Source organism: Sorex araneus, chromosome X (assembly GCF_027595985.1).
Source record: "Sorex araneus isolate mSorAra2 chromosome X, mSorAra2.pri, whole genome shotgun sequence".
Classification (NCBI taxonomy): Eukaryota; Metazoa; Chordata; class Mammalia; order Eulipotyphla; family Soricidae; genus Sorex; species Sorex araneus.
The window spans coordinates 114,166,252-114,177,789 of record NC_073313.1 but is presented as its reverse complement, the minus strand read 5'-3'; the positions used below and the strand labels follow the sequence as shown (position 1 = coordinate 114,177,789).

The window sequence follows — 11,538 nt, the reverse complement described above, 5'->3', positions numbered from 1 at the left end:
CAATGACAACAAAAAATTTGAATATAGAAATAATTATTCTAAAATGTATATTAAAAAACCAAGACCCAAATAAAACATCTTTTCTTCTTGTGGGGTGTGACCCCCACCTGGCATTGCTCTGAGACTGCTCTGTGCCCAGGAGTGCCCACTGACCACGCTGAGGGGGGGGGACCGTATGTGGTGTAGGGATGGAACCAGCATGGGTTACCTTACCTCACAAGCCTTACCTCTTGTATCGTCTCTCAGGATCATAAAACAATTTCGAGGCGTGGGGACCAGAGCGATAGTACAACAGGTAGTATGTGCCTTGCATGTGGTTTGATCCTGGCACTACATATAGTCCACCGAGACCACCAGGAGTGATCCCTGAGTGCAGAGCCAGGAGTAAGCCTTGGACATAGCCTTGGATGGGATCACTTTATTCATTAAGGTTTTTCACGTAGCTATACTAGTGAAGCCGGTGTGGTATTGACAGCGTGATAGATACAAATTGATGGGGTGTAACAAAGAACCCATAGAACAAATGAACCCAGGAGTTCGGGTGAATGGTGGTAGATGTGGCTACAAAAGGGGAACAACAGGATTGGTGGGGTAGTATACGAGTTAAGGGGTTTGCTTTGCCTTTGACAGATCCCAGTTTGATCCCTACACTGCCTATGGCCCCCGGAGCACCCCAAAGCAAAACCCAGAGTAGCTCTCAGTACTTCTGGATGTAGCCCAAATCCTACCCCATAAAAATCAGAGAGGGAGTACTAAGGGGAATTGATTGTGTCAGTTATTCCAAGAATCTACACATGAAACAAATGCTCAGATTTAAACCCACATGAATGTGTACAAATAAGCACATATAAAATTGGTGACGTATGAATAAACTCTGTGGGTTTAACAACTGTCAGTTTCCTGGGTTATATTTACCACATTTTTTCAATTTACTTGTTTTCTTTCTCCTGTTTTTTTCCACTGAGAAATCATCAACATATAACATAGTGGTTTCATATTAATTTCATTGTGCAGCATAGTGACTTGGTATTTGTATACATTGCCTAAAGTGATCACAAGTCCAGTTAACATTCTTCTCTTAAAAAGTTAACATTTGTTTCTTGTGATGAGAACTTTTAAGAACTTTTCATTATCTCTTTTTTCTAAATTTTATTTCATTTTTATTAAGTTGTTCATAATAATTCATTACATTAAATATTCAAACACCAATCCCACCACCATTACACCTTCCCACCATCATTTTTCGAATGTTTACACCCCAAATCCCAAATTGTGTCCCCCAAAGTTCGATACATTGGTGGTATAGAGTATGAGGTCACATGGCCGTGCAATCAAAGAATTCTAAAATTCATAATATAATTATACAGCAGATTCACTCATAGGTGAGGCCTATGTCACTCTCTTCTGGGAGTGAGTCTCTGGATTATGTCTATTGATGAGATTATATGGTGCCAGGGCTGGAGCTATAGCACAGCGGTTGGGCGTTCACCTTTCACGCAGCAGACCCGAGTTCCATTCCTCGCCCCTCTCGGAGAGCCCGGCAAGCTACCGAGAGTATCGAGCCCGAGCCCGAGAGGTAGAGCCTGGCAAGCTACCCGTGCGTATTGGATATGCCAAGAACAGTAACAATAAGTCTCTCAATGAGAGACATTACTAGTGCCCGCTCGAACAAATCGATGAGCAACAGGATGACAGTGACAGTGACAGCACATAGAGATTAATATGTCATTTTGGAGTTCTAACATGCTACTGTAGTTGTGTAGGAGAATGTCCTTGTTCTCAGATTTATGCTGAGGTACTTCTGAGTGAATATTCTTTTTTTTTTTTATTTTTGGGTCACACCTGGCAATGCTCAGGGGTTACTCCTGGCTCTGCACTCAGGAATTCAGGAATTATCCCTGGGTGGTGCTTGGGGACAATATGGGATGCTGGGAATCGAACCCGTGTTGGCCACGTGTAAGGCTAACACCCTACCCGCTGAGCTATTGCTCCAGCCACTGTGAATACTCTTTTGTAAGTGAAACAGTAGTTATTACTGAATGAAACTTGCTTAGAAAGAGTGTAAGGAGAGAAAGAGAGAAAATGTGTTCAAGAGAGAACACGGGCTTCTCCAGAAAGGAAAAAAGCAAGCAAAAGTACACAGAGACAAGCAAGCAAGATACATGCTCAAGAGAGACACAAAAGAATCTCAGAACCGAGCAGCTTGCTGCAGAGATTTCTCCAGATCCTAATTATCTAAAATTTTAGAATTCCAGGAGCATGTGACTGCGGTGTGACATCTTATGGTATTCATAACAAGCAATAGAAAATAAATCATCTAGCACCTGCCCTTTCTTTTGTAAAATTTAATCACCATGAGATGGTTACAAAGCTTTCATGTTTGAGTTTCATACAATGATCCAACTCCCATCCCTCCACCAGTGCAGTTTTTACCACCCATGTCCCCAGTATCCCCCGCATCCCACCTCTCCCCTTGCCTCTATAGCAATTTTCCCCATACTCTCTACTGTGGGACATTATGGTTTGCAATACAGATACTCAGAGGCTATCACTGTTTGGTCCTGTATCTCCCATCCCCCATCCCGAACGATCCTTTCAACCATCATTGACTTACTGATCCCTTCTGTATTCTAGCTGCTTTCTCCCCCAGCTCATGAAGCAGGCTACCAACCATGGAACAATATTCCTGGCCCTTTTGTCGACTGTCCTGGGGTATCAGTCTCATATCATGTTATTTTTATATTCCACAAATGATTGCATTGCAGCATGTTCACAATAGCCAGAATCTGGAAACAACCCAAGTGCTCTAGAACAGATGACTGGTTAAAGAAAGGGGCTGGAGTGATAGCACAGCGGGTAGGGTGTTTGCCTTGCACGTGGCCAACCCAGGCTCGATTCCCAGCATCCCATATGGTCCCCCTGAACACCACCAGGAGTAATTCCTGAGTGCAGAGCCAGGAGTAAGTAACCCCTGTGCGCTGCTGGGTGTGACCCAAAAAGCAAAAAAAAAAAAAAAAAAAAAAACCTTTAGTAAATATACACAATGCAGCTGTTAGGAAAGACGAAGTCATGAAATTTGCTTAGAAGTGGATGGTCATGGAGAGTATCATGCTAAGTGAAATGAACATCTGCCTTTTCCACAGTTTTTAGTAGTGTGGGAAAATAATGGTGGTGGGAAGGTGTAATGGTGGTGGAACTGGTGTCAAAATATTGAATGTAATCCATAATTTCAAACAACCTTATGAAAATAAAAAGTCAAATTGGTAAAAAATTTTTTAAAAAGCTACATGTTCAAGGGAGAACATGAGCTTGAAGAGCAAGCATGAAATATTCTTTATAAATTTAATATGACATCCTCAAACTTTCAAATGGTTCAGGAAGAAAAAAAACACACCCACACAATGCCAAAAGGTTAATGATTAGTAAATGTAGGTGGAGAATATAGTGTTCACTGTAATAATCTAAATTATACACAGGTCAAAAAAATGTATTTACAGGAGTGGAGAAATAGTTCATGGATGAAGGTGCTGACCTCAGTTAGATCTCCAGCACTGAGTACTACTAGGAATGAACCCTGAGCACAGAGAAGAGTAAGTCCTGAGCGTTGCCAAGTGAGGCCTAAACACCCTCCACCAGTCTTTCTGGTCATTTTCCTGATCAGGGTAATAGTATATTATAACTTATCCTGTCACCCCCACTCCAACAAAGAATTACGCAATCCACAACATCAATGGGGTTAAGAATCCTGCTCTCCTCTCTCGTTGTTCAGAGCCCCGCTATTCTGGTTTTCTATATATTCTGGAACACTGGAAAAAAAATAAGATGGAAAAAAAATAAAAAGGGAGGAGCCTTATAAGGAAATTTTGATAAATGGGAGAAAACCATTTTACTCTATTGGTAAATTAATTCCAGTCCCTGTAATTTGTCCACGGAACTTTCCATTCTAATGAACACTATTTCATAGAGTATACCATACAAGTTAGAACACTTGAGGAAATACAAAAAGGCTGACAAACATCATGCACAAAGGACAAAAGCACGGAGACACTAAGTATTATGTAAATGCCTTTATTTAAACTAATTCACTGCTACCAGATTACATCACTTTTAAGAATTAGATTAACACTATGATCTTGAATGCTACAGCAAACAGCGTGACAAAAGCGAGAGTACGTTAAGTTCTACATATGTATTTTTATACCTTAGTGACCACATCTCCTTGTTTCAGGTGTAAAATTAGAAAATGTATTGTACACTTAGCACACCTGTCCTACTGTATCCTAAGTTCTGAACCCACTCTCTCCTCAAAAGCATCGTACTCCAAAGCTTTTTAAATCCACAGAGAGAGTTTGATGGTACAGGCTTCAAAACAAATAAGCATATAATGACCGAGCATCTTTAAGACAAAATATGTCCATTGTTTACAGCTTGGGTGTGAGAGGGAAGATGCAACTTCACGGTTCATTTTTCCTCTACCTAGATGTGTTTTTTTCCTTACTTGATCGCCCCTTTAAAAAAGTAGCAAAATCAGCAGTCTTATTTAATGTAATCAAAATATTCTTAAATGTACAAAAAAGTATCATGTAGAAAGAATACTGTAAAAAGATACTGATTTTAAGAATAAAACAATATGAAAAGCTTCTATTACATTCTGCACAGCCAGTTACTTTCGCAAAAAGTTTCAGTAAAGTCTTGAACAAAGGATACTCATATCGAAATACCCTCTGGCCACAGTTTTCAATAAGACCTAGCCTATTGGAAAGCAAAATTATTGTCTAATAGTATTCATATCCAATCATCTAAGTAAGTCCTAAGAGGTGGATACTCTATGAGGGGGAGAGATAACATCAAAATAGCATACAGCAAGGGGAGGTGCCAAGGACAGCAATCTATGGAGGGGAGATACACAATTTATTTGGCTACGAGCACTTTTCAGGCAGGTGTGTATGACCAATGCAACTTGGACTATGGGAAAGAGATGCTTTTCTGAGAATTCTTCCCCTCCCCCAGGCTCTCATGATGAGCTAGTCTGCTTAATAAAACTCAAAGTCCTTTTACACGCTGTTGCCAGCACGTACCACTGTTGGGGCTCAAGCTTGTATGTGGTTTACTTAATACGAATCACAAGGCAGCATCAACGTGGGAAATGACCAAGAGTGCTGAAGACAGGAGCACGTCACCTGGCAATAGCTGACTTACTAACCATGCACCTGGGAGCAAGGCTGCTTTTATTCACGTGGGTTGTTTTACACTCTCTTCATCCCCCTGCCCATCAAGCATGCAAACACAGTCATGACCATCTTGGGCTTTACTTCCACCAGGTCTTCAGGCAGAGCGTAGACCCTGGCTCCAATTCTTCTAGCCATTGACACGGCATACCTGTTTGGTTTTTTTAAGAAAGCAAAAGAAAAAGTTTTTGTCAGTCAAGGACAAACGAGAGCCACCTCTGGCTTCTTACATAACAATGTGGGATAGAAACTTCCATTTGGAAAGCTCAAATCAGAACAGTAGTTGCTTTTCTATTGCTTTGTCTTTGATATCACTCCGATTTTGGTTCATTTTGGGGTCACTCCGGTGGAGTTCAGTACTTACTCCTGTCTGCACTCAGAGATCACTGTGGTGGACTTGGGGGAATATAAGGGGTGCCGGGGATCAAACCCGGGTGGGTGGTATTCAAGATAGGTGCTCTACCTGTTACATTATAGCTCCAGACCTCTGTTTTGGATACCACTCTTTTTTTTTTTTTTTTTTGGTTTTTGGGTCACACCTGGCGATGCACAGGGGCTACTCCTGGCTCTGCACTCAGGAATTACTCCTGGCGGTGCTCAGGGGACCATATGGGATGCTGGGATTTGAACCCGGGTCGGCAAGGCTAACGCCCTACCCGCTGTGCTATCGCTCCAGCCCCGGATACCACTCTTTATTGGGGGGCTTCCCCAGTGGCACTCAGGGGCCTGGAGGCTACTTCCCACAATACACAGCGTTGTGGTATGGACCTGGCAGTTGAGTGCTCAGGCTCTGAAGTGCTGCAGAATCTCTAAGGCTATGCCCAGTGATGGTGCCCAGGGAGACTGCCAACTGCTGGTGATCTCATGCAAGCTATAAGCACCAGCGCTCTGAGCTACCTCCCGGGCACACTGGTAGTTCTCTGAAGAGATACCAAGTTATTTTTTTTAATTTTTTTTTTTTTTTTTGCTTTTTGGGTCACACCCGGCGATGCTCAGGGGTTGCTCCTGGCTCTGCACTCAGGAATTACTCCTGGCGGTGCTCAGGGGACCATATGGGATGCTGGGGATCGAACCTGGGTTGGCCGTGTGCAAGGCCAATGCCCTCCCCGCTGTGCTATCGCTCCAGCCCCCGAGATACCAAGTTATTAATCTCTGACATTTGGAACTACTAATATTAATCTATCCATGTAAGAATCTTGGAGCAGTTTATTAATATGAAAACTCACTGTCACTGTCATCCCGTTGCTCATCAATTTGCTCGAGCGGGCACCAGTAACGTCTCTCATTGAGAGACTTATTGTTACTGTTTTTGGCATATCTAATACACCACAGGTAGCTTGCCAGGTTCTGTCTTGTGGGCATGATACTCTCGGTAGCTTGCCAGGCTCTCCGAGATGAACGGAGGAATCGAACTTGGGTCGGACGCGTGAAAGGTGAACGCCCAACCACTGTGCTATCGCTCCAGCCCAAAATGAAAAATACATCTATAAATAAGTAAACAATCAAGGGCCAGAGTGCACAGAGTGGGAAGGATGCATGCCCCAGCATCCCATATGGTCACCTGATCCTACCAGGAGTGATCCATATGCACAGAGCAAGGAGTAAGCCCTGAGCACAGAAACCAAAAGGAAAAAGTCAAGTAAGCCCCTCAAATAAAAAAATAAATAAATAACCCAGATTGACTGTGCAGTCAATACTGATAGTCTCATTGAATTGATAAAAAGATAACAGACACTGCCACGTGACCTCAGAGAACTGGTTTAGAAAAATTACGAGAGGCATAATCCAAGTTGCTGTAATATACTCATCTTTCAAATAAAGTCAGAGAGCAGGATATAGTAGGTGAGGTGCTTGCCTCACACATGGCTGACATGGATTTGATCCCCGGCACCACATTTGGTCCTGAATGATCATTGAGCACCGAGCCAGGAGAAAGCCCTGTATACAGTTAGGTGTGGCCTAAGACCCCAGCCCCCAAGAAAGAATACTGTCAAATACTCAAGGGAGATGAGAGAATGTTCATGACACATGGACAAAGTAGCAAGCCCAAAGAATGGAAAAGATAAATGAAAGAGTGGAAGAAAAAAAGTGATAAAGTATATAGAGTTCTTTGTATATTGTGGCTATTAATTATTTAACATTTACGCTACAAATATCTTTCAAGAAAGGAGAAATTATGTGCAAAGTTTTGCATTAAATATATTATCGTTGTCCTAAGAAATATGCCGCACAGATTTTCAGTGGCTATGAGTAAAATTTCCACAGAATGCCCATAAGAACAGGTCACAGTCTAGGTGAAAGTAAGAAAAAAGTAGAAAAAGACCTCAACATTAAAATGCAATAAAGCTTTCAGGGCAGGGTCTTCTGCTGAGGGTTAAATCACAGGCCCTCTTAGGAACCAAGTAAGATAATAAAATGCGACTATGCAGAAAGAGCAGAAAAGACATAGTGGGGCACACCTTCTAAAAACTGTGAAAGGGAGAGAAGAACACCCCCGTGCATAAGTAGCCTCAGCTCACTGTGCTTGCATTAAAACATGCACAACATCATTTCAGCAATGCACCAAAAGAACAGTGAACTGAATGAGCACCTACAAGGTTAAGCACAAAGCTTGGTCTCACGACTTTTAATTTTATCTTTACAAACCTCAATGTTCCCTCATTTTATGGATGAAGAATCTGAGGCTCAGAGGCTGGAGGGATAATACAGTGGGAAAGGCATTAGCCTTGCATTTGGCCGACGTGGGTTTGATCCCTGGAATTGGATAGGGTCCCCGAGCCCCACCAAGAGTAACTCCTGAGTGCAGAGCCAGGTATAACCCCTGAGCATCAATATGGGTGTGCCCTGCTCCCCAAGAATGAGACTAGTAGGGGCTGGCGGAGGTACGACATTTGCCTTGTACGTAGCCAAACCAGGTTCGATCCCCGGCATCCTATATGGTCCCCAAGCACCATCAGGAGTAATTCTTGAGTACAGAGCCAAGAGTAACACCTGAGCATAAGAAAATTTTCACTAGTGTGATACCTTTTCTTTAAAAAATTTGCTTTTAGGTATTTAATACTTAAAAGGAAAAAATTCTGACTGCCCAGAGATTAATATTGGTTCAATGAACTGTTTTAGAATACTGATGCTTTTGCTTTCGATATTTTTGCAACCTTCTAATTTGTGAAATTTAGTGGAAATTTTGGGATCTTCAAAAGTGAGATGCTATTCTTAGCAATAAAAGCTGTGAGTTCAGGAGCGTATGAATACCCTGAAGAATCTGTAAGACTCTTCAGTCTTACATGGCATGGGTGATACCATTCTTAAGAGACAGAACTTGTGTTTCCTGCCTTTCCAGAATATTTTGAATTTTCCCTTACTTGGCGTTATTGTGCTTGTCATCTTCTGTTAGATTGCCGCTTTTAACAAGGTCATAGTTTATGCAACCTGGCTGGATGGCATCAATTAAATCCACAACTGCCAAACTGGAGCTGATTGTCTTGTCCTAGAGTAAAAGGAGAACAAATCTGAGACTTCCATACGCACAAATTAACATGTGATTTACTAATAAAAAGTTCGAAAACCAATGCCAGAGACTTAAGAGTATCTGTGTGTTAGCACTCTAAGAATGCTGACTCACAAAGTGACCTTCCAAGTTAGAGATATTCTAGCAACCAGTGATGGATAATCAAATATGCAGGAATTTTTACCTTAAAACTCTGAATGGAAGTTGACTTTCCAGCTTCATTCAACGTTCTGTTCACCCAATTTACAATGATGTCATCATTAGCTTTCTGACCATCTCCAAGGTCTTCCAGGACATTCAGGGTGTATCTACAGAAGCAGGAGAAAAGGTACTTCTTAAGAAAAACTGCAATCACTAGACAAAAGTTTTTATCTTCTGGGGCTTTATTCCTCCCATCTCCCCGAAACACAAGGTTGGGACAGTCCCCTGGGCAAAACAGTTTAGGTCTTTTAGAATGTATCAGACAAGGAAAAATGTCCCCAGGAAAGAATATAAAATAGATTTGGGTCTTTTAAATGTAGAGGGCGATGGAGGGTAAAATAGAATAGGAAATTATCTTGACTTGACTGATACTATAATAATAGGCTATGTGAAATGCCCCAGCCTTTTCTCTGAATGTGCCATTGAATGTTAATGTACTTACTAACTGTCCTTAATGTCTGTCAAGGTAAAACAATAGCTGGCTCAGGACTGGGAGGGGGAGCATACAATACTGAATAAATAGCCAGATAGTGAGACCACAGATGGCTGCTCAGATGACCCTGAACCTTGGGGAGTCCTTATATATTTGTTTATTTCCTTATACCCCTGTCTCATTCTTTGAGACCAAAATCCCATGATAGGCTCCAAACAGGTTTGTTTGCCTAAGATTTTATGGAAAGAGTCATGCTATATATAAAAAAATCATATTTCAAGTATTGCCATGATCTACCCTTTGTGGTGTAGTGGTAACGGAGAAGCTTTCCCATGCTTTTAAGAGCAACCCTATGCACAATCTGGACCAATCCACTACACTTTCCAGCATTATAGTTGAGACCTTTTTCAAATGAAAGCAGGAATGTTTGGTCAGAACTTTTGCACGTGGATTTTTTAATTTACTAACAATAAATAAAGCTTCTTTTGTTTATGTGTCAAGTTTCTTATGGGAAAAAAAGAAATATTCACAGCTGTGCTGCTTATCTTTCAAGGAGGCATCTATTGCTAAACATCCAACACACACACACACTATCACACACATGATGTTTATTCCAGAGTCTGAAGACAAAAAATTTTAAAGGTGTTGTCACTGGCATGTTTATATAAGTGATGACTAAAAGAAAAAACTTTAAGCGAAAAGGCAAAATGGGGGGAAAAAAACCCAGAAAAATCACTAGATCAAAAAACATGTAATAGAGAAAATAAAACCATGTCTCCTACCTTCTCATCAGCTGCCAGACTAAAGCTAATGTCAGGGTTTGGTTCCCATCATTCAGATCTTGCCCTCCAATGCCAACCAGGGAGAACTTGGCAGGATGCTTCCCTAACTCAACAGCATAGTTGCAGTTTTCTAGCTGTAAACACACAAAAGCAAACGGTGAAATATTTTCATTTGTTGGGCCGGGAGATAGTATAGCAGTTAAAGAGTGTAGGCCCAGCGTCCAGCCTGGGTTCTGTATCTGCTCCTGGGTTCTGTACCACAGGGTCTCCAGAGCATCTCTGGATGCTGGCTCTTGCACTGAATCACTGGCTTGGTTTGGACAAAACTTGTCAACAGGGCCCCTGGACTTCATGAGCACTGCTTAGGAGCCCTCTCTCATATTTCATAGTGCACATCACACACAGATGAATGAGACACAATTCCTATCTCCAGGAAGATCAGCATCAAGAGTTTACCGCACAAATGAAACATACTGAAAAGAAAATAGTTGCTAATCAAGATTTATAGCAACTTGCTTCTCTACCTTTTTCATGTTGGCTCCAAGTTTGGGGTATGGAGGTTTATTAACCTTACTCCAGTCAACAGGAACTTTAATTCGTTCATACAACTGTAAGATTACCAGGGCATCTTGCAGGTCACTAATAATTAAAAAAAACATTTCATCAGTGTTGCAATAACATCACTCTGTTAATCAAGATACATAAAACAACAGGTAATAGCCATGGCTCCTATTTTTCTATCTGTGCTGAAAACAGCACAAAGATCATCCAACTCACTTAAAAATTTCCTGAATGCTTATTATTTGTAAGACACATTTTTAATGTCTGGGCACACAGGATAAAAATCCCTAATGGGGCTGGCGAGATATAGTACAGTGGGTGGGGCTCCTGCCTTACACAATGCTGACCCAGTTTCAATCCCGGGCACCTCATAGGGTCCCCTGACCCCCACCGGTAGTAAGCTCTGAGCAGAGAGAGCCAGAAGTAAGCTCTGAGCACCAGCAGGTGTGGCCCAAAAGTCAAAAGTGGAGGGGGTAAGGAAGAGAGAGAGAAAGAGATGGAACAGAGACAGTGAAGCAAGTAATGGATAATGTGTGTGTGTGTGTTTTATGAAAGAATAACAGAAGTATGTGATTCGAGAATGGCAGGTGGTGTTCAAAACTGGAATTCGTGGCTAGGACACAGGGGAGTGAGGAGGTCTATGTAGAATAGAACACTTCAGGCTGAGAAACACCATGGCTGGTCTATTGAAGGTGTTCCCGGGATTCTCTTTCAAACATAAATAAAACTATAGCCCACTCTGGGAGGGGGCTATAAAGACACATATATTCTTTCACTTACACATGTATATTTTTTTTCTTATGTAAAGAAATAGTTTGGACTTTT

General features: G+C 41.7%; 1 protein-coding gene across 4 annotated transcripts in view; it reads right to left on the bottom strand.

The window, feature by feature from the left end:
• Nucleotides 1-4,052: 4,052 nt before the first annotated feature.
• Nucleotides 4,053-11,538, bottom strand: part of PLS3 (plastin 3) — a 117,100-nt gene continuing 109,614 nt past the window's right edge. For all 4 annotated transcript variants that reach the window (XM_012934048.2, XM_004614475.3, XM_055122375.1 and 1 more), the window contains 5 exons: nt 10,677-10,791; nt 10,153-10,286; nt 8,921-9,044; nt 8,591-8,715; nt 4,053-5,379 (listed from right to left, as the gene is read on the bottom strand). In XM_012934048.2, the coding sequence (XP_012789502.1) occupies nt 5,247-5,379; nt 8,591-8,715; nt 8,921-9,044; nt 10,153-10,286; nt 10,677-10,791 (631 nt within the window). In that variant the 3' untranslated portion in view covers nt 4,053-5,246. The remainder of the gene's footprint in view (nt 5,380-8,590; nt 8,716-8,920; nt 9,045-10,152; nt 10,287-10,676; nt 10,792-11,538) is intronic.